This window comes from Dryas octopetala, chromosome 9 (genome assembly GCF_963921425.1).
Source record: "Dryas octopetala chromosome 9, drDryOcto1.1, whole genome shotgun sequence".
Lineage (NCBI taxonomy): Eukaryota > Viridiplantae > Streptophyta > Magnoliopsida > Rosales > Rosaceae > Dryas > Dryas octopetala.
Genome location: NC_141374.1, coordinates 14,869,584 through 14,890,163, shown reverse-complemented (window position 1 = coordinate 14,890,163; position 20,580 = coordinate 14,869,584). Strand labels below are relative to the sequence as shown.

The window sequence follows — 20,580 nt, the reverse complement described above, 5'->3', positions numbered from 1 at the left end:
GGACTTAAAATTCCCAAATTTTCAGCTCTGGATGCTTAAGGAGCCCTTAATTGATGTATGTGGGTCCCATTATAGGTTTTACATAAATCAATGGTTCACAGTCGCTGGCGCGTGGCTGACGTTCGGATTCTCGGATTCATGACTATCAGTGAGAGGCACACTTGCAACAAACATTGAACTCATGCATCCCATCCTCTAAAACAGTTTCGTTTCCGTTTCCCCTATTCTATGACTTGATCCATTTGGCTCCCTTTTTATTTCCTTGGATTAGAATGATGGGGAGGTTTTTACCTAACATTTTGGTTATGCAAAAAAAAAAAAAAAAGATTAGGTACAAAATTTAAAGAATATTATAGTACACGCACTTTACAGCAGTCCCTAGATCATAAGGATAGAGGTTTTAGAAGGGAATTTCGGTTGTACAATGAGTCCATGAGATTTTCATGGGTTTCAAACTTCCAAGTGTACAAAAAATCTAACTGATTCTGATGAAGAGTTATAGTATGTATATATCTTACTCTAAAAATCAAATGGGAAAAGTCAGAACTTTCCGAAATATTTGATGAATCAGATGGCTAAAATTGATTCAATCTACTAGATAAACTCTTTGATTTATTAGATGGACAAACCTATATAATATCGAATTGTAGTTCAATAATACCACTCTACTCTACTTATCCAACTATTTAACGACTTATATCCGAAAAAGGATCATAATCTGTTATGCTTAATTTGCTGATTACTGAGGACTGACACTGAGCTTTTGAGAGTTGTGAACCGAAAGAAAGATGAAGATGGAGGGTGAAGAAAGTAGTGAACAGCAGAAGATAAAAGATCTGAATGACTGGCTTCCCATCACAAAATCCAGGAATGCAAACTGGTGGTATTCTGCTTTCCACAATGTCACTGCCATGGTTGGTGCTGGTGTGCTCGGTCTCCCCTATGCCATGTCTCAACTTGGATGGTAATTAGCCTTACTTGTAATATAATTTCACTCTATATTTGGTATTCAATTCAAAAACTCTGATTTTTTTTTTTTAAATATGAATTTTCGAAATCAGTTTTTATAATATAAAAATCGAGCTCTTTGGTTCAATAGAAAGAGCCTCTATATAATAGTTTTAATTAACATGATATATGCATTATATACAGACACAATTATATATCATAGTTTGGAGCCGTTTACTGAATATGGGTTTGGTGTATTAGGGGCCCTGGAGTAGCTGTAATAACTCTGTCATGGATTATTACCCTATACACACTATGGCAGATGGTAGAGATGCATGAGCTGGTGCCTGGGAAGAGGTTTGATAGGTACCATGAGTTGGGTCAGCATGCCTTTGGCGAAAAGCTTGGGCTTTGGATTGTGGTGCCCCAACAACTAATGGTTGATTGTGGGGTGGACATAGTGTATATGATTACAGGTGGCAACTCTCTGAAGAAGATCCATGATACTGTGTGCCCAGATTGCAAGCCTATCAAAACCACCTACTTCATCATGATCTTTGCCTCTGTTCACTTTGTTCTCTCTCACCTCCCTAGCTTCAATTCCATAGCTGGTATGTCTCTTGCTGCTGCTGTCATGTCCTTGAGGTATGTATTTCCTAATTTTGTTTTTCTTAATAAGAGATATACCACTGCTTGTGTTTTTTGCTTTTGTTTTTCTTAATGTGCTATAGTTTTATATTTAAAGTGAACATTAATTTCATTAAGGGCTTGTTCACTTGTATTTTATTTATTTAAACCAAATTGCTTCTTGCATATTCGCCTAAGTCTTTTGGGAGTGTTTGTGTTTTGATAAAGTCACTCCCAAACATGCCTTAAGATTGATCAAGCAGAGCTTGTTTAAAGAGTGTAGGAGTATGCAATATTTACAAAAGCTTGTTTAAGTTGGTCAAGCTTGTTTTAATCAATTGTAACTTGTTCCACAGCTACTCTACTATTGCTTGGGTGGCTTCTCTGCACAAAGGGGTTGAGCCAAATGTGCAGTATTGCCCCAGGGCTTCAACCTCTACAGGAAATGTGTTCAACTTCTTCAGTGCTTTGGGGGATGTAGCTTTTGCTTTTGCTGGGCACAATGTGGTTTTGGAGATTCAAGCAACAATTCCTTCCACACCTGAAAAGCCCTCCACCAAACCAATGTGGAAGGGGGTGATGGTTGCTTATATTGTGGTGGCCTTGTGCTATTTCCCAGTTGCTCTCATTGGTTATTGGGTTTTTGGAAACAGTGTGGAGGATAACATTCTCATATCATTGCAGAGGCCTCGTTGGCTTATAGTTGTTGCTAATGCCTTTGTTGTTATTCATGTCATTGGAAGCTATCAGGTACACTACTTTGCTACTTCATTATTATGATCATGATCTGCATAAAATTAAATTTGATGAGATAATCGTTAATTTGAATAAAACTATTTGGATCATCTCAACTGACTATTTTATGTACCATCTCTTTAATGGAAGTTGGACTTACATACGTGGGTTACACCTCTTTTAAAAAGACGACATAAAAGATGAAACAATAGTACTCTTTAAATCTTCTCTTCTTTCCTATGTATAACTAGTTTGGGCTATGTAGGTTTTTGCAATGCCAGTGCTTGACATGATAGAAGCATTTCTAGTGAAAAAGATGAACTTCAACCCATCCAGGTTGCTTCGCTTCATAACGCGAAATGCATATGTTGGTAATTAGCATTTTCTCATCTCTACTTATTCACGTTAACTTTACACATTGCACTCAAGAAATGTTCATCAATGTAGTCGGTATATATGGTATAAATAGCTTTATTCATTTAATATTGACACGTATATGATAACTCGGATGCAGCATTCACCATGTTCGTTGCAATTACATTCCCTTTCTTTGGTGGGCTTCTCAGTTTCTTTGGAGGATTTGCTTTTGCTCCCACATCATACTATGTAAGCAATAGTTTCTCATATTGCAACACATCCTGCAATGCCAATCAAGTAGAACGACTGATTTTTTTTTTTTTTAATCATATTGCAGCTCCCTTGCATCATATGGCTTATCATATACAAACCCAAGAAGTTTGGCATATCTTGGTTCACTAATTGGGTAAGTAAGATTGCAAGAAATTGAAGTTGAAGTACATTAAATAATATGTATTTTTCTTTCATTTTTGAAACTACTAATTTGAGGCTTGTTTCTTGCAATGTTAGATCTGCATCATAGTTGGAGTGACATTGATGGTTTTGGCTCCTATTGGTGCATTGAGGAATATCATACTTCAAGCCAGGGACTTCAAATTCTACTCTTGACAGTTGCAATTGGAGATTGAGAACTTCCATATTGACCTAACAATAACAAATTGTAGTGCTTATTGCTAATGTGATCGTATATAGGCTATAGCCATGACTATCCATTAATTTTTGGTTAATTATTTTCTTTTTTACTTCTCTTTAATAATAGGACCTACTTTGTTTATTCAGCATGTCTTCATAGCTTGTTTGCTGGATATGGCAGAGCAATTCAATCCAAGACTTCTCTTACTATTAATGGGAAAAAAAAAAATTATGGTGATCATTAATGGGAAAATTTTACATAGACCAACTGATATGCATGCAATGCATAATTAGTGTCTTATTTGTTCAAAATTAGTTTCACTTTAAACCTTTTTGTCAAAAAAAAGTTTCACTTCAAACCTTATTTACCTAATAAATTAAACATTGTTATGTAATTAGATTACATGATGAATTATAAATGCCTGCATGAATTAATGATGAAGGGATCCCAAATCCAACACAAAGCTGAGAGATACATAGAAGTTTTATATGTCAGCGAATCAGCAGATAGAAACCCACAGCAATTATTATTTTTAAATAAAAATAAAAAAGAAACTACTTTATCCACTCACTAAATTCAAAAGAGCACACTTTCACTTTGAGCTTCAACTCTCACTCACTCTCACTCTCACAGACTCACAGTAATGCAATGCAAGTCCTCCAAACCCCTCATCAATTCTTCACCTTCCCTAAAACCCTAAACCCTCACTCCAAACCCCATTACAAGCAGCACCAGCACCACCATCTCCAATGGCGTCCCCTCTTCTCCCAAACCCAATCCCCTCCCAACAACAACTCCTTCTTCAAACCCAACAAGGCCTTCAGCTCCGACGAGTTTCCCGTCGACGAGACTTTCCTCGAGAACTTCGGCCCGAAAGACAAAGAAACCGAAGACGAAGCCCGAAAGCGCAACTGGGTCGAGCGCGGGTGGGCCCCCTGGGAAGAGGTCCTCTCTCCCGAGGCCGATTTCGCGCGTAAAAGCTTGAACGAGGGCGAGGAGGTCGCTCTCCAATCCCCGGAGGCCATCGAAGCCTTCAAGATGCTCCGACCCAGTTACCGCAAGAAGAAGATGGAGGAAATGGGTCTGACAGAAGACGACTACTATCGTAAACAGTTCGAGATTAAAGGGGAGATTCCGGAGCCGTTGAAGACGGTTTGGGCTGGGCCGTTGGTGGTGAGACACGTGCCGCCGAGGGATTGGCCGCCGAGGGGGTGGGAGGTTGATAAGGAGGAGCTGGAGTATATAAGAGGAGCTCATAAGTTGCAGGCAGTGAGAGTTGGATTGGAGGAGATGGAGAGAGAAGCGAGGACTGAGACTGATAATATGTGTTTGGATAGGTATAAGGTATTCTTGAAGCAGTATAAGGAGTGGGTCACCGCGAATAAGGATCTTTTGGAAGAGGAATCGTATAAGGTGTGCAAAGATTGAAGCTTTTCTCTCATTGCGTTTATGGGTATTGTTAACTTTTCAAGTTATAGTGTCAAGCAAATTTGACTCTAAAGATTGGAAATTTGGGTAAAAGGGTCATAATTGGATTGGAATTAGTTCATTAAATTCAATGTTTTCTTTAATGGGTTGAATTTGGACATACAGTATGACCAAGATTACCATCCGGGTAGGAGGAAGAGAGGCAAGGACTACGAAGAGGGCATGGTATGATGGATTGTGATTTTTTGTTCTTTCCTCATTTTTTTTATTTAAATTACCCAAATATGTTGACTTTGGTCTCCATTTTTCTATGCAGTACGAACTTCCATTTTATTATCCTGGACAAGTAAGTTCTTATGCTTATTTTTTATACCTTGTTTGTTGTTGTGCTTCTGGAAATGAGCTTTTAAATCTCACCCAAAGAATGCTGAGATTGTCATCCTCACAGAGTCGCAGCATAGTTTATGTTCATTTGAGAGGAACATGCTATGCTGTATAATAAACTGATTTAGTGGGCATGCCGTTGTTAAGTTGTCCATGATTCTTAGATGATTTGAGTGGACCATGACCAATATCAGATCCATTTGTCCCGAATTAGTGAAAGAAAAAACTGTAAATGATGCGTCTTTGGTAGCAAGCAATATAGTGGTTGATGTTACGATGGAAAATGTCTAATTCAGATTTGTGAAGGGAAAGTGACAGCTTTACATCTGTATCAAGGAGCATTTGTGGACATTGGAGGTGTATATGATGGGTAATTATCATTCCCTATGCTTGTATTATTTCTTTAGTGTTACCGAAGGTTTAGTAACTGTCAGTGTTTTGTTCATTGCTGGAATTCTTATCTTCATTTCTGAAGGGGACAAATTGACTGATTTGTAATAGTGCAATATGATACATGTGATCGTGGGTAGGTTCAACTTCAATTAGTAAGCTAATATGCAGTGAGTCGTGACAACAAAAAATCAAGTTTTTCAAGTGTACAGGATTTTGGAACTGACATGTGTATTTTCAATGCAAAATATCCTGCTAGATTCATGTTTATTGATGCCTGTCAGGTTGGTCCCTATAAAGGATAATGATTGGTACTGGATCCGCCATCACATAAAAGTTGGTATGCATGTCCTTGTTGAAATTCTGGTGAGTGCTGTGCTTCAATTCTTTCTTTCATTCTTTTATTTATTGACTTTGTATTATTTTTCTCATGGCATGGTTGCTACTTACTATTCATCGGGCATTTCATGTTTCTTGTGGGTTTATTCTTACTAAATTTTTCTTTTGCAGGCAAAGCGAGATCCTTACCGCTTCCGATTTCCTATTGAAATGCGTTTTGTCTATCCTAATATAGACCACCTGATGTAAGTCTCCCCATACTCACAGACTTACAACTATCCTCCACCCCTTCAATTCAATTTTAGTATAATCTTAGGGTCAAATTCTGTTTACTTTTATTTGCTTCTGAATCTCAAATTTGCATCCACGCTTCCAGTTTTAACAGATTTGACTTTCCGCCAATATTTCATCGTGATGAGGATACTAATCCAGATGAATTACGGGTGTGTGCTTTTCCTTCTTTAGCGTTTCACTTTTTCACCTTTCCCCCGGGTGGTCCTATTATGCCCATCATTAGTTTTTGGTTGCAGCTGGGCAAGTGTAATTTCAGTGACAGCTATAACTTTAATTTCTTACCTTAAGTAATTACAGTTTAGTTCTCTATGAAGCATTTAGTTCTTAATATTTAATATCTGCACATGCTTATGCTTTGGTCTGGTGTGTTTCACTTTTCAGCGTGATTGTGGAAGGCCTCCTGTTCCCAGGAAGGATCCAAAAGACAAACCAGTAGAGGAACCTTTATTGTCAAATCACGCTTACGTTGAGAAGGTAAATCTTTGATATCTGAAATTTCATAATCTTTGGTTTATGTGCATGGAAATACTCTGTTTCTTTTATTCTTGAATTTTATTTGACTTGCACTGTTTGCATTATGATAATGGACTTGCACTGTTGTCTGTTATGCAGTTGTGGCAGATACATGTTGCTGAGCAGATGATTTTGAATGATTTGGACGCTAATCCTGAAAAATACAAAGACAAAAAATTATCAGAGTTAACTGATACTGAAGACTTCAATGAAGAAAACAGCGTTGAATATACAAAAGCCTATTATAAGAAAACCTTACTACCAAAAGTGATTCTGGTGAGTACTTCTCGTGTGACATTGTATTGTGTTCTATGCTGTGGTGTTTACTTTCTGTTTTTCATATTTGTTTGCAGAAAACAAGTGTTAAAGAACTTGACTTGGAGGCTGCCTTTGCTGAGCGTGAGGTCAGTTGTTCCCTTGCCTGTTAGACTTATATTCTTGAGTAGACAAGTTCCCTTGCCTGTTAGATCTTTATGCTTAAGCGCTGTTTCAGATTTTTCTTTTGTCTTGTTTTTTAAAATTTTTTGTTTTTCCAGTTTTTACTTTGGTGGTTCATGCGAAGAACGCACTCTGTTGTGTCTTTTTTGATTAATCATTGCCCTGCTAGTGGGTTATGTCAAACATAACTTCACTTTATTGTTCTAGGCCAAATTTTGGACTTATTCATTTGATGTTTAATTTTTCAAAATGTTCCTTGAGGGTATGAATAATTATAACCTGCAAAGTCTAATAGTCAGGAATCAGAGCATGTCTTCCTTACATTATGGGTTGTACAAGCTGGCAATATGTAGCTCTGCCTTAATCCATCCTGTTGTCATGCACAGTCTTGCTTCGTCTCTCTCTTTCTTTTTGATACCTATGTGACTATGTGTCTTATCCATTTTCCATCTATTAAAACACATGTTTTGTGAATATTGTTTCTTATATGCTATTATTTGATCCAACTTAACATGAAATAACCTGGCTACTAAGCAGCTCCTTTAGTTTCATCACTGTTGATGGGTTAAAAAAAAAATGTGTGGAGGTTTTGGTTTAATAATTTAGTTGGCCGATGTTAAAATGGTTATGGCCAGCCAGAGCAATTTAAGTGCCTCGGATCTACAAGTACAACCTTCCTGTGCATGTATTTGCTCTGACCATAATAAATTTAGCATTTCCCTTTGTTTATTTGTAGTAATTTTTTTTCACGTACAGCTACGTAATACGCTAAAAAGGGAAGCAGAAGAGAGAGGAGAGGAATACAAAGTTACCAATATGAGACGCAATGTTGAAATGGACGAGTATGACTTTTTACATTGGCGTCGATCATTGGAGGAAAGGGAAGCTTTGATCAGAGACATTAGCTGGTACGGCCATCAGTGTTATGTTTTTCACTCTATATAAGAAGTTTTACAATCAGTTCAGTCTATTAATATTTACATCCTTGTAGAAAGAATCTTTATAACCTAACATCTTATGAAAAGTCTTCGTATTTGTAAATTAATATTTCTTCTTTTACATATATTCAGTGATTGGATTCCATTCCCTGTTCTGCCATGGAACACAGTATAATCTCCCAATAAATAGTAGATGGGCTTTGAACTTTTGATTGAAGGTGTTGTCATTTTGGTTTACATTCTGGACCAATGCAATTAGACTGGAAATCTTGCAATGTGGTTTGACATGCATGCACACATTCAAGCTATACCCAATAACTTGTATCATTCTTTTTTCTTTTCTACAGCCGTAAAGCTCTTGGTCTACCACTTGAAGAGCCTGGAAGGTATGTGGAAGCCAGTTACTTTGGGAAGGATCAGTATGACCCCGACAACCCTCTATATCGCTATGACTACTGGGGAGAACCAAAGAACTCAGAGAAGAGCAAGCAAGAGCGGATGACGGATGCTCACAACAAAGCGATTGTGGGAAAGAGTAACGTTTGGTACGAAATGTCATATGATGATTGCATCAAACAACGGATGGAAAGAGAAGCTAAGGGAATAAAACCAAGAGTGATCGAAGAGGAAGATACAAGTGGAGATGAAGATGAAGATTCTGATGACGATGACTTTGATTTCAGCTTCTTAACTGACTCCAACGTAGATTTGTCGAACCAGCCTCATGTCAATGGGACTGAATCCCCTAGAATTTCGGATGAGGGTATGTTTGAGGATTAAGGTCTGAAAGTGGTGCATGGCTCAAGTGAAACAATGTTATATTGTTATCTTATCTGTACAGTAATTGATATAAAAGAGAGGAGCAAAATTGCGAACGGCATAATCCCATTTTTGTTGCTAGGACTAGGAGATATATATAGCATATATAGTTTCTCTTTCATTTGAGGAATTAGGATGGGGTCTTTTTGGACGAACATCCAGATGCTTTCCATTCCTTATAACCCAAATTGTGAAAGTAAATGTAACAAAATAACAGAAATTTTATTTTGTCATGAATTACTAATTTTACTATATTTCCTCTTTCCTTCTAGATAAATTGATGGATTCTTCAGTAATTATATGTCATGTGGATGTGGTTGGATGCAAGCATGTGGATGTACAAATACACATGGAATATCTAACCCCATGGAAGAGGGGTGAGGATAAATACACAGGCTGAGCTGATGTATCATCTGGTTGAAAACCACTATACAAATAATATCTATTAAGTTCTTTTCTCTTAAATCAGTTCATAACTTGTTAGAGATAATATTTTTAACAGCCCTTGTTTAAAAAGAGAAAAAAGAGTAATCTTTCTACTTCTGTATTCAGTTACTGGTCGAAACTAGAAGCTGTCTAGAATGGAATTTAAAGAAAAGCCCGAAGATTTGAAACTCTGTGAAAGATGAAGTTAGTTGGGGTGTGGGACTCAGCCTCTCACATCACCATTCCTCCATCAATGGTCAAGACCTGCAACAGATCAGTAGAAAAACTTGATATCTCAACGACTGAGTGCCACTTTCCTATTTGTAGAAGGAAAAATATTAATTTTCAAACATTTACCTGTCCTGTAATATAACTGGCAGCAGGATTAAGAGCTAAGAATTCCACCAGTCCAGCTACTTCTTCAGGTTGACCATATCGCCCTGAAAGAATTGTAAATTGATAAGTATTTGATCTAATTTATATGTGATGTAGTCTTCAAATTTCAAGGATTTCAGTTCAGGTAAACAAGTGAAAAAGAATTAGGGGAATCAGTCCAATTTCAAACATCTTGAAGGAGCTTGCTACAGAAGTACAATCAGTGAAAAACCGAGCTGAACCCATAATGAAAATGGCCGGCTGATACTGAAATACAATCCGAACAAATGGTACAAATCTACAAAGATTGGACTTTATTTCCATGCAGAAAACAGAACCAGTCCTATGACTCAATAACATTTATATTTCTAATTTAACTAATGAAAATATTTAATTTCTCATAATACTGCACAGCAACTACAATAGGCTTGATAGTAATGCTTAATAGTCAACTGACTGATCTCACCTAAGGGGATGGACCCCAGAATTTTCTTTTCTATGTCTTCTCCAAGCTTGGCAGTCATATCAGATGCAATAAAACCAGGAGCAACAGCATTGACCTATTGAAAAGGAAAGCTTTAGTTAGTTGATTCAGGCCCACCATGTAAGACTGGAAATTTAAAATCTGTCTGCTTGCATAATTAATGTCTTGAAACTTGAACCCCATAACCACTGCTAAGTTTGCTGTGGTGGTATTACTGGTACGGACTTGTTTCTATGCCATAGCTACACTCAAGGCGCTACAATCTTGCCTAGCAGACACCCCCCCCCCCCCCAAAAAAAAAAAAAATTGAAGAAGAAAAAGAACTTGTATCACATATACATACATTAATGTTCCTGCTTGAATATTCCTTTGCAACACTCTTTGTAAAGCCAATTACCCCAGCTTTTGCAGCACTGTAGTTGGCTTGTCCAACATTGCCAACAAGACCAACAACAGATGCTATATTGATTATTCTTCCCTGCAATATGATGAACAGAATAAGAGGATACATTGAAAAACAAATAGAAAAAGATAAAGAAAAGAGATAACTGCGATTACCTTTCTCTGTTTCATCATAATTTTGGCTGCAGCCTGCAAAAGGCACAAATAACCTTGCTCAAAAATCAGACAATTGTAAGCTTGAACAACAACAGTAACTAGATGAGCAAATTCCCCAAAATACACACCTGTGTGCATAGAAACACACCCGTAAGGTTCAAATCAATAACCTCCTGCCATTGGGATTTTTTCATTCTCATCAATAAGCCATCCCGTGTTATTCCTGAAAAAGATTGTAGATAAGTCAGTTGAAATAGAAAGGAATAACAATTAACAAGACAAGACGCCATGATACAACAAGTAATTTGGTGCTGACCTGCATTATTGACCAAGACATCAACTGTTCCCCATGCATCAACCACCTGTAATTGTTTGATAAAATGATGTTCTGCTGAATTTCAACCACAAACAAAGCAGTTAAACAAACAAAGTGCATTTGCTCACCGTTTTAATCATTGCTGCTACATCTTCTTCCTTCGAAACATCACCCCCGAAAGTTAGAGCTTGGCCACCAGATGCCTCAATCTACAGAATAAGACATGCAAGTTTAAAGTTTTCACAATAAAGTGTCCAATTCAAGACCAGCAGAAAAGATGTTAAAAATGCAACATTCAATCAAACATTTCAAGTATGAAGTGGTCAATATATACTCAAAGTCATAAAAAATATGAACACAATTATTAAAAGTCACCTCCTTAGAAACTTGTTCGGCTTCCTTAGATGACTTTGCGTAATTTACGAGCACCTGTAACAGTGAAATTGCAGTATAGGCTCGTCAGAGAATGCGATTGAATCAGAATAGACTCAATAATCATTATGATGATAAGAAACCTTGCAACCAGATTTTCCGAGAGCGAGTGCAACAGCCTTTCCGATTCCTCTAGAAGCTCCGGTGACGATAACCACCGGAGCCTCTAAGCTCCGATTCTGAGCTGTAGCAGAGCTCGATTGCTTAACCGCCGCCACCTGAGCTCTGATGCCTGCTATTTTCATCCCATTTCCCTTTAAACAACACCAAATTGGACGAATACAAGCTTCAATACACAGTAAAATCAAAATGTGATTCATTTTTACCAGAAGAGCCGGGGGAGGAAGATGTGAAGGAGCTCGAATATCGCGTAGGGACGATGTGACGAAGTCGGAGCCCGCCAAGAAGTGGATAGGGGCTCCGAGGGCGAGAGAATTGGAGGGAGAGTCGCGCCGGAGCTCCGACGGTGTTGAAAGCGATCGTGGCTGCCATTGAGAATCTGAGAATGGCCGGGGCCAAAGAAGAAGAAGAGAGAGAGGCGAGTAAAGTCGCCTGAAGAAGGTGAGAGTAGTTTCTCTCTCAGCGGCTTGGCGTTTCAGTGAGTAATGCGAGTGGATGATTTGTAGAGGACGACCACATACGACGTGTCGTTTCTTGTTTAAGTATATAATCATCCTCCTAGTCCTACTGTTTCCAACAAGAACCATACTCCAAACGACACGGAATTCATTTGCAAATCAATTCTCCCTTCACATTCAGCCTTTGGAATTGGATTGGGTCATGATTCTGTTGTTAGATTCCAATTTTAAAAGTTCAATATCAAACCAAATAAATTTCACTCTAATATTCATAATGTTCTAATTAACTGACTTGGTAATTTGAATTGAATGTAGCATTCTTTAGTGTAATTACTATATCAAAATACTTTAGGTTTTCTTATTTCCAAAATAAAATTAAAAAATAATAAATTAAGATTAAAATAAGTTGATAATTCATATGCGAATTGTGCAATCAATCAAGAAGTTAAATCCTTTGTAGGTTAAATCATCAAGTTAAATCCTTTGTAGGTCCCTTGGCCAAAAACGAAAAAAAGAAATCTTTTGTAGGTTAAAACTTTTATGTAATGGTATACAGAATTTTATTTAGGTGCGCGACAACGGTGTGTGAACGCGCCACTGAATGCTCGATAGCATGTTTTTTAGTGGCGCTCAATAGCATTTTTTTACAACGGCCGAGCACTCAGTAATATGTTCACACGGTGCAAAACATTCGCAGTTAAATAGGCCTGACAGTATATATACCCTATATATATTTATCTTTCCCATTATGTGTAAAGTTAAACATAAAGTGTATATTCCTACCAGTACAAAACTTTTAACTTGAAATTATAAAAGATAAGAATTGAAATGCTTAAAGGTTGAGAAATTCATTTGCACTGTGAAATGTAAAACACATGAAGAGAAGGGAAAAAACAATGCAAAACCCCAAACCTCCATCCTTTCTCTAATTTCCAACCTGCCAGTTATCCCTAAAACTCTAATAATGGAAGACATCTTTGTTTCCCTGAGAAAAATGGATAGAATGCCATAATAGTCTGAGGACTGATTTTTTACAATTCTAAGCCGACCACCTGCCTAAAATTAACACATAACTCTATATAAACTTTTCTTTTTACAGACAAAAATTGGATTTTCCTGATTAATACTCTCTTCTTTTTCTTTTCATCAAAAACCCACAGCACATCCTCCATGGGCAAAATTGATTGAATGGCTTTACGTACCAAATTCCAACTCCATATCCCAAATCAAAATCAAAAAATCATTTCAACGAACACAACCCCACACCCAATCCATAACTCATTGTTGCTGACAAAGCTTCTCCTGCTATTCCACCTTTCTCTCTTTTTCAGGCTAACAGCTCAACGTTCAATCAGGAAAGAGATTATATTCTGCTCCACAAAGCCAATAAAAGGATCCCAAGACACTGACCAGTGCACTCAAGCTCATCTTTTTTTTCCATTTTTGCTTCTCAATTGGTACAAGAACATGAAGAAAAAACCAGACCAATCAATCAATTTCTCCTTCTTCAACATCATTTGATGGTTCTGGCACAGTCGGGGAAGGTTCTGGAACAGCCGGAGGAGGTTCAATTTCTTCTTCCTCTATATCATCATCCGTCTTCATGAATAAACCAAGTTGCTCCAAGGGATTACAACTTCCCTGTAGTTTGAAACTACCCAGTTCATTTGGGGAATGCTCTGGGCTGGTCTCCTCAATGAAATTTGGTATATGTTCATCATTAGCCGCCCTAAACATTTCTAGATCTTCCATGAATTGACTATTCTCATTAATATCGACAGTCTTTTCCATCTGCATGAAGCCAGATTTTTATCAGCTGCAGTTCAATCAAGAGAAGGTTGTAGAATGCTTACACTACATAACCATCTATCCACCTTACCATTTGCAATGCCTGACGTGCAGCTTCTCTCTCTAATTCCCTCTGCCTTTTAACTTCAGCTGCAGCTTCTGCTTCAGCTTTCTTTCGAGCCTCTTCTGCAGCTTTGGCCTCAGCTTGTAAACGTGCTTTCTCTAATTACACAAAGTAAAGTTCAATATTCGAAAGAACTACGAAATTGATGACCATTAACTATTAGCACACAAAACTCACATCTCATCTCATATAACTAAAAGTTTAGAAAGCCAAACCTTCTTTTTGACGCCTTTCAAGTTCCTCTCTCTCAAGTCGCAGTTTTTCGGGATCCAATTTTTCACCCTGAACAAAATATCAGATGAGAATTGTCAACATCTAAAATGCATGGTAAGTTGCACAGTGTGATAAGTGGTAACCTACCTTTTCAAGTGCCTTCTCTCGGGCTTTCAGTATTGTGTCAGCAAATCGATTCCTCAATAAAGCTGCACGGTAAAGCTTTTCGGGGGAGACTTGCCTCTCAGATGGAGCACTCTCCCCTAAGATGTTACAGCATGAGTTGTAAGATGATGCCCCAAAATTAAGAGCAGACAATTTTTCTTGATGATTTTTCATGCTTACCCTCTCGGATTCCACCCTCCTCTCGGCGTCCACCCTCCTCAACAGCATATGGTTTAGACCGGTTGTCCTGCTCAACTGGGGCCACCTCATTTACTGAATCTACTCAATATGACAGCAGTTTTATAGGGATAAATTAGCCTGAACTAAACATTCCAATAAAGAAGCACAATCAACATAAATGCTCGACTCACGATTGCCAACTTCTGAATCAACAAGGTCACTCCTTTTTGGATCACCATTTGCTCCAGAACCCAACTTTTCCTGCCAGGGGAAGATGTAAGAACAAGTCTTCACAACTGATAAAACAGAGGGAGAGTGGGGATAAAGGGTGAGGGGAGATATATACACATGAAAATTCTCCAGTGCAGGCCCGTAAAAATGCACTGAGCGTTTGAATGCTCAGCGTTTTTATGTGTCTGCACTTGCAGATAGATAGATAGATGAATGTATGGATGAGAGAGAGAGAGAGAGAGAGAGAGAGAGAGAGAGAGATTCCAACCCGAACAAAAAACAATATCCCTGATCTAACTTTTCAAAACATTACTACATACCTTTCCTGCTCCAAAAGAAGCTGGAGCTTTTACAGCATCTGATTCACTTTCGGAAGAACTGCCAGAGTCGGAATCTGTGAAGAAATAAGTCACATTAGAAACAAACACCATAATTGTTCGAATGGGGATGATTCTCTCAGGAACAAAGAGCAAAAACATTTATGACCACAATTATGCTAACACACGCATCTTATAGTTCAATATGGAACCAAATAGGTATTATCCTGCTCCTTGTCAAAGCAAACCAGCTAGGAAGATCACCAATAACACCTTATATGTTGATTCAGACATTAAAAATGCCAAAAGCCTTGGAAAGCAACTTCATATCTTGTGTTTAGTAGGTTTGAACCTTTAGTGACTGTGTATGCACCCTCATGCAAATGAGTGATAAGTATGTTACATGTGGCCTGGCCCCAAGGCATGCAGGGAAAGATCACCAATAACACATTATATATTGAGTCAGACTTTAGAAATACCATTAACCTTGGAAAGCGACTTCATATATTGTGTTTATTAGGTTCGAACCATGTGACTGTGTATGAACCACCCTCATGCAAATAAGTGATAAGTACGTTAACATGTGGCCTGGCCCCATAGCATGCAGGGAAGACATCAAATTGAAATCACATATCAGAGTCTCTTCGTATGATAACTACAAACATTTATGCATGTTTCATTTTTGTAATATCACGGAATTCCAAGAAATAAACTTATGGAAGAAACTCATAAGAAACCCTGCCACAAATCCTCCCCATCAAATGCCATGAAGCAAGAAATTTATGTTCACAATCATTGTAGAACTAGTCCAAAAAAAAAATCATTATAGAACTTTTAACATAGTGTATATTGCAAAATTTACAGTATTGGCACTCTTATATGGCAAACATAGACATTTCACTTGACATATCTTATGAATTCTTTAAACGGCTCTCTTATACATTTGTACCAACAGTATTTCTGTATTACAGCTTAAAGAAATTGTTGAGTGACATCCACAAAGGCCACTAAGGTCACTAAACGAGGTCAACTGTACACTCAAACAAAGTAGGATACACCTATTTCTTCATCAGCAATATAATGTGTTACCATTTGGCATTTTCTTCATATTATAGCAAGGACTAATAATAATTCCCAACATTCCAACCAATTGGAAAAAGAAACATAACACCAGTATTCTAAATTCAATGGTCCACACTTTGTCCAAACAATAAGTCCACATTATAAGATTAATTGACAAAAATGAGAACGTTTTGTTAAGGAAAAATTTCAATACTAACACTCACTTCAAAATAACAAAAGTGGCTTTGAAATTACACTTACTGCTACATATGTTCAGAATGATTAAAATGCCACCTTTTCATAAGAAAATATCAAGATGCCATCTATTTTCCTCAAAAAGACACACCACCCAACAATGTCCATTCATTGTCCAGAAGCTCAATTACCAGTTCTTCCATGTCCTGCTCATGTTTTTTTCAAGGTGATAAAGTTTTGCAACGAAATATATGAATTGTGTCTTAGGTCCATAATGCACCAGCTAAGCATCAGCAGCCAAAAATATATCACTCATGAATGGAAAAATCATCAAACATCCTAACAAATGATCAAAACCCTCTTTTACAAATTTCTCATACATTCATTGGCCAGTACTTTCACTAAATTTTCTAAGCAATTTATTCTACCACTACCACTCCCATAAAAAGCCAAAAGAAGAATACCCTGACACAGAACCACAGTCACCAAAACCAATACACACAAGAGGCCCAATCAGAGCTAGTCAGCCTGGCACCATACAAGGAAGGTTTCAATACATTAATAACCACCTCATCCAACAAAAATGGGTTCCCAAGGTTCCCACCCTACCTCTACTAAATTCTATTCAAAGTTCTAAGTAGGAGAAAAGAATCTTTTCGTCCTTTTGCGGGGTGGGGGTTCCTACCCTACCTCTACTAAATTCTATTCAAGGTATAAGCAGGAGAAAAGAATTTTGTCTTCCTTTTGTGGGGAGGGGGATGTAAAACTTAGTGGACGGTCAAGGGAGATCAGGGTAACAACATAATTTCAATGTTATTCACACACTGCACTTCACACTCATGATAGAGAGAGAGAGAGAGAGAGAGCATTTAGTAATATAGTTATTTGTCAAGGACAAAATATGTTTTCCCCATTATGTCTCTTAAATGACTTCAGATCTAAAACAAAAATGCATGAAAAGTCTCATCCTTACAAGCTCCAAAATTAAAATGTCGAAAATTGTATTTGAGACAGCCACACATATGAAAAGTATGCAGAAACACAAACCACTGGATGAAGAGCCTGAATCACTACTAGAGCCACTTGAGCTACTGGATTTACTGTTTCTGTGAGCCACGTCTTTCTCTATTTCTACTGGAGGGAAACTTGAAATAGGAGCATCGTTCCCACCAACAATATCCACATCCTCATCAACTGGGTCATTGCCTGGGTACATGCATGTAATGAGATTTCTGTTGTTAGAAATAATCTCCTTACATAACACATTTTGAACAGTTGAATAAAGGAGTATTTGCAGAGCAGTTATTGAGGGAAAAAAAAAACAAAAGAAAAACCTTTACATGGTTGCATTGATGAGTTGCTCAATCCAGACTCATTACGAATCTGCAGCAATAAAGGCAGTACGCCAATAAAAAAACCATTCAAACATTTAGTTGAAAAAATATACAGAACAGATATCACATGCAAACATGAACATACCTCCATTTCACAAGGTTCCGCTTTCGCTTGCCTTTTCTGTTTCTCCAGCAGATAGTCATTTAAAAGCTTCTGTAAAGTGAACAGGGTCTCATCACTGAGAGCATCAATGTCAATCTCAATCTCCTCCTCACTTGTTTGCCCTTCACTAAGACTATGCTCTTTTAAGAAATCAACAATACTTTCAGGCAATTCACCCAGCAAAGCCTCCAATTCCATGCTCAATTTATGCTTCTCCTCATCAGTCATGATTTGTTTACGAGCTTCAGGCTTCACACTACTGTCATTTGGAGTACTTTTCTTCTTTTTTGAGGGTGGCATAGGTGCAGCAGTTTCGGTTTCCATATGATGAGCCACTCTTGAAGGCAAAGGCTGCATATCAGTCGTTACTGGAAGCTTCTTCTCTATGGCTTTCCATCTCTGTTCAAAATACTTACTGAGTGTCTCAGCCATAAAGCGTACATCATTCCCACGTGGGTTGTAAGTCATTGCATTTGAGAAAGTAAGCCGCACATCAGCAGCAAAACCTAAGGGACATGAATATCCGCCAGAAGACATCTTGCTCTTCACAGTGCCCAAATCCATTGGATGCTTAATGACAGTAAAATAGTCCGGTATATTCAACTTCACCACATCGACAGGAGTATTGAAAACCCAACCAAACTGATGAGACATCAAGCGGTTTAGCAACATCTCACACTGTTTCATCAGCATAGAATTTGAAGTGGTTGCTGGTGCTGCTGGTGCCACTGCCTTCACCGACTCGACAGGCCCAGACATGCTTCTTTTTGGGCGGGAACCATTACGCCCAGGAGGGGCTCGTTTCTTACCCTGTGGAACAGATGCCTCGGACGACCTATGATAACTATCAAGTGGAGGTCTCTTTTTCCCATCACTGCAACTCCGGATATCACTAGATGGCGATAAGACAACAGCATGTGAACCCATAGTAGCAATTTTCTTCTGAAGGACCCGGACTTGTTCGAGTTCCAATTTCAGCCTCAATTCCAAATCCTTCATTTCCGACCGTGACATTCGTGACAACGGCAACACTTGCATAGGCACCCCAAAACTATCATAACCATCCACATTCAAACTAATACATTTCCTTTTAGGCGCACATGAATCCTCTGAAGCTGTCATTTCTGTGTCAAGCCGTCCTGAGCTTCCAAACCCCTCCGATTCACCCATGGTCTCGACAGCATGCCTATAATCCGGAACAAAACCAGATAAATGTCCTTTGGAGTACTTGCGCGACTTTCCCATCATCTGTAAAAAACACTTCGTCGATTCTTTCTGTCCAGTGAAGTCTATTGGAAGAGTTGGTGCCATAAGATAAACTCCCACTTACTGCACATATCAACTGTGGCAATTAGGATTAGTCCCTTAACGTTAATTTTAATGAGACCCAGAATACGAAATGGACAAATTTACGCCAACCAGTTCACAAAACCCGAAACCCCAATATGTCCAGCATCACCCAATTGTTGATATGCTACTCTTTTGTTCCAAAATGATCTAAAATATATACTTCATCCCTAGCTCAACACCACCACCTGTTTACTCTCCAAACGTTCGGGTTCAAGGAATACGTTAAAGTGCAAAATTTTCAGTATAGTAAAATCCTTATTTATCGCCAGCAATGCCCAAACTCAAAATTCGCAGTTGTCTAAGTCGCCAATATGCACATCTACAAAAAATTCTGATAATAATTTAAAAGAGGAACAAGAAATGATCAAATTCCTCGACTCAATCTAAGAAATGTGAATCCCTAAACACCAGGATTCAACCACTAACCCTAAAGAAAGTAGCTTTTCGAATTGTTCAATCTCTCAATACCCACCTAGATCGAAAGCTTGTCCAAATTAGACAGCCCAGAAAAATGCGAAGAAGGAAAAAGAATTCAAAAACTTACACGAGCAAAACCTAAACTTGGTCTCTCTCTCTCTCTATATATAAACCCCCGAGTTGAAAACCCTAGATCGCGATGGATAGGCCAAAATCCCAAGCTAAAATTGAATGGCGCGCGCGACACGACCAAGACAATGCGCTTGAGAGAGAAAAGCAAAACCCTAGCATTGCTTCGCAGGAACCCAATTCAAAACCTGGATCTCGTTGTGAGCCGTTGAAACGCGCCTCAGAAACCCTAGGAAGCTCTTTTCGCTTCGTCGAATAGAGAGAGAGAGAGAGAGAGAGAGAGGGGAAGAGAGAGAGAGAGAGAGAGAGAGCGAGAAGCCTATGATGACTATGGGCTTCCCTTCACGCCTCTACTTATAGGCCCGCGAGGCCTCAAAGCCCGCCTCTATAAAGGGAATCTTAGCCGTTCATCTGCGACTTGAAGGATCTAAGGGTTCTAATTCGAACATATTAGCACACGCAAGATTCAGATCTGACGGCTTAGTGCTACCGATTAGATCGTGTTGATTAAATTAAACTTGGAGTCCAGAAGCTCATTATAAAATCGAATTATTGAGAATCCAAGACGACCACACTCTCGCGCGTATAGATAATGTAAACACTCACTTTGGCTTAGCACTACGTGTCCACGCGGCCTTACGCGAAAGCGTGGCCGTGTTAGGGAGCGAGTATTATTTTATCTCGTAGCGTTGAGAAAACTGCTTCCGAGAATTCATTAGTTACTGACGGTGTCAACCACGTGTTGTATTTGACTTTTACCACCACATGACGTGGTAAGTGATCTACTGCGTTCACACGGGGTACATTTGGACCTGCCAGCTCAGCATATCTTTTTTTTTAGCTTTTTCTAGATTACTGCGGTGAATGCAATGATTAATGACTTCCGTAGCGTACGTCTT

General features: G+C 38.4%; 4 protein-coding genes across 6 annotated transcripts; 2 read left to right on the top strand and 2 right to left on the bottom strand.

The window, feature by feature from the left end:
- Positions 1-896: 896 nt before the first annotated feature.
- LOC147274599 (lysine histidine transporter 1-like) lies at positions 897-3,276 on the top strand. The gene is made up of 7 exons (XM_086228076.1): positions 897-964; positions 1,210-1,593; positions 1,932-2,325; positions 2,576-2,681; positions 2,825-2,916; positions 3,005-3,073; positions 3,178-3,276. Exons 1-7 carry the CDS (start codon positions 912-914, stop codon positions 3,274-3,276), a joined length of 1,197 nt encoding a protein of 398 aa, XP_086084202.1. The 5' UTR covers positions 897-911.
- A 626-nt stretch (positions 3,277-3,902) lies between these two features.
- On the top strand, positions 3,903-8,908 carry PDE312 (Nucleic acid-binding, OB-fold-like protein). Its single transcript, XM_086227618.1, has 12 exons — positions 3,903-4,714; positions 4,895-4,954; positions 5,046-5,075; positions 5,410-5,483; positions 5,788-5,869; positions 6,014-6,087; positions 6,219-6,285; positions 6,518-6,610; positions 6,749-6,925; positions 7,003-7,053; positions 7,844-7,995; positions 8,373-8,908. The coding sequence occupies exons 1-12, from the start codon at positions 3,950-3,952 to the stop codon at positions 8,803-8,805; spliced, it is 2,058 nt and encodes a 685-aa protein (XP_086083744.1). The 5' UTR covers positions 3,903-3,949; the 3' UTR covers positions 8,806-8,908.
- A 353-nt stretch (positions 8,909-9,261) lies between these two features.
- On the bottom strand, positions 9,262-12,261 carry LOC147274597 (3-oxoacyl-[acyl-carrier-protein] reductase 4-like). 2 transcript variants are annotated; one of them, XM_086227619.1, is made up of 11 exons: positions 11,762-12,261; positions 11,519-11,670; positions 11,379-11,432; positions 11,132-11,212; positions 11,004-11,049; positions 10,816-10,910; positions 10,688-10,720; positions 10,473-10,607; positions 10,112-10,205; positions 9,628-9,710; positions 9,262-9,534 (listed from the first exon to the last, which is right to left on the bottom strand). In XM_086227619.1, the coding sequence occupies exons 1-11, from the start codon at positions 11,925-11,927 to the stop codon at positions 9,502-9,504; spliced, it is 972 nt and encodes a 323-aa protein (XP_086083745.1). In that variant the 5' UTR covers positions 11,928-12,261; the 3' UTR covers positions 9,262-9,501. The 2 variants fall into 2 exon arrangements, with proteins under 2 accessions (XP_086083745.1, XP_086083746.1); XM_086227620.1 differs by having other exon boundaries at positions 11,519-11,667; positions 11,762-12,260.
- A 581-nt stretch (positions 12,262-12,842) lies between these two features.
- LOC147274596 (transcription factor GTE10-like) lies at positions 12,843-19,982 on the bottom strand. 2 transcript variants are annotated; one of them, XM_086227615.1, is made up of 10 exons: positions 17,768-19,982; positions 17,623-17,671; positions 17,336-17,494; positions 15,035-15,108; positions 14,675-14,744; positions 14,484-14,582; positions 14,286-14,401; positions 14,141-14,207; positions 13,893-14,023; positions 12,843-13,804 (listed from the first exon to the last, which is right to left on the bottom strand). In XM_086227615.1, exons 1-10 carry the CDS (start codon positions 19,094-19,096, stop codon positions 13,502-13,504), a joined length of 2,397 nt encoding a protein of 798 aa, XP_086083741.1. In that variant the 5' UTR covers positions 19,097-19,982; the 3' UTR covers positions 12,843-13,501. The 2 variants fall into 2 exon arrangements, with proteins under 2 accessions (XP_086083741.1, XP_086083743.1); XM_086227617.1 differs by having other exon boundaries at positions 17,629-17,671; positions 17,768-19,981.
- Between the last annotated feature and the right edge of the window lie 598 nt (positions 19,983-20,580).

What these genes read in the sequence shown, in the direction of transcription:
- LOC147274596 (XM_086227615.1), bottom strand. Translation starts at nt 19,096, where the DNA reads ATGGCACCAACTCTTCCAATAGACTTCACTGGACAGAAAGAATCGACG. An exon ending in TTCAGGCTCTTCATCCAGTG is followed by an intron (nt 15,109 to 17,335) that starts GTTTGTGTTTCT and finishes ATTTCTTCACAG; the next exon opens with ATTCCGACTCTGGCAGTTCT. An exon ending in CACGTCAGGCATTGCAAATG is followed by an intron (nt 13,805 to 13,892) that starts GTAAGGTGGATA and finishes GGCTTCATGCAG; the next exon opens with ATGGAAAAGACTGTCGATAT.
- LOC147274599 (XM_086228076.1), top strand. Translation starts at nt 912, where the DNA reads ATGGTTGGTGCTGGTGTGCTCGGTCTCCCCTATGCCATGTCTCAACTT. An exon ending in ATGTCATTGGAAGCTATCAG is followed by an intron (nt 2,326 to 2,575) that starts GTACACTACTTT and finishes TGGGCTATGTAG; the next exon opens with GTTTTTGCAATGCCAGTGCT. An exon ending in TATCTTGGTTCACTAATTGG is followed by an intron (nt 3,074 to 3,177) that starts GTAAGTAAGATT and finishes TTGCAATGTTAG; the next exon opens with ATCTGCATCATAGTTGGAGT.
- PDE312 (XM_086227618.1), top strand. Translation starts at nt 3,950, where the DNA reads ATGCAAGTCCTCCAAACCCCTCATCAATTCTTCACCTTCCCTAAAACC. An exon ending in ATGTCCTTGTTGAAATTCTG is followed by an intron (nt 5,870 to 6,013) that starts GTGAGTGCTGTG and finishes TTTCTTTTGCAG; the next exon opens with GCAAAGCGAGATCCTTACCG. An exon ending in CTGCCTTTGCTGAGCGTGAG is followed by an intron (nt 7,054 to 7,843) that starts GTCAGTTGTTCC and finishes TTTCACGTACAG; the next exon opens with CTACGTAATACGCTAAAAAG.
- LOC147274597 (XM_086227619.1), bottom strand. Translation starts at nt 11,927, where the DNA reads ATGGCAGCCACGATCGCTTTCAACACCGTCGGAGCTCCGGCGCGACTC. An exon ending in TTCCTCCCCCGGCTCTTCTG is followed by an intron (nt 11,671 to 11,761) that starts GTAAAAATGAAT and finishes GGATGAAAATAG; the next exon opens with CAGGCATCAGAGCTCAGGTG. An exon ending in TGTCTTGGTCAATAATGCAG is followed by an intron (nt 10,911 to 11,003) that starts GTCAGCACCAAA and finishes AATCTTTTTCAG; the next exon opens with GAATAACACGGGATGGCTTA.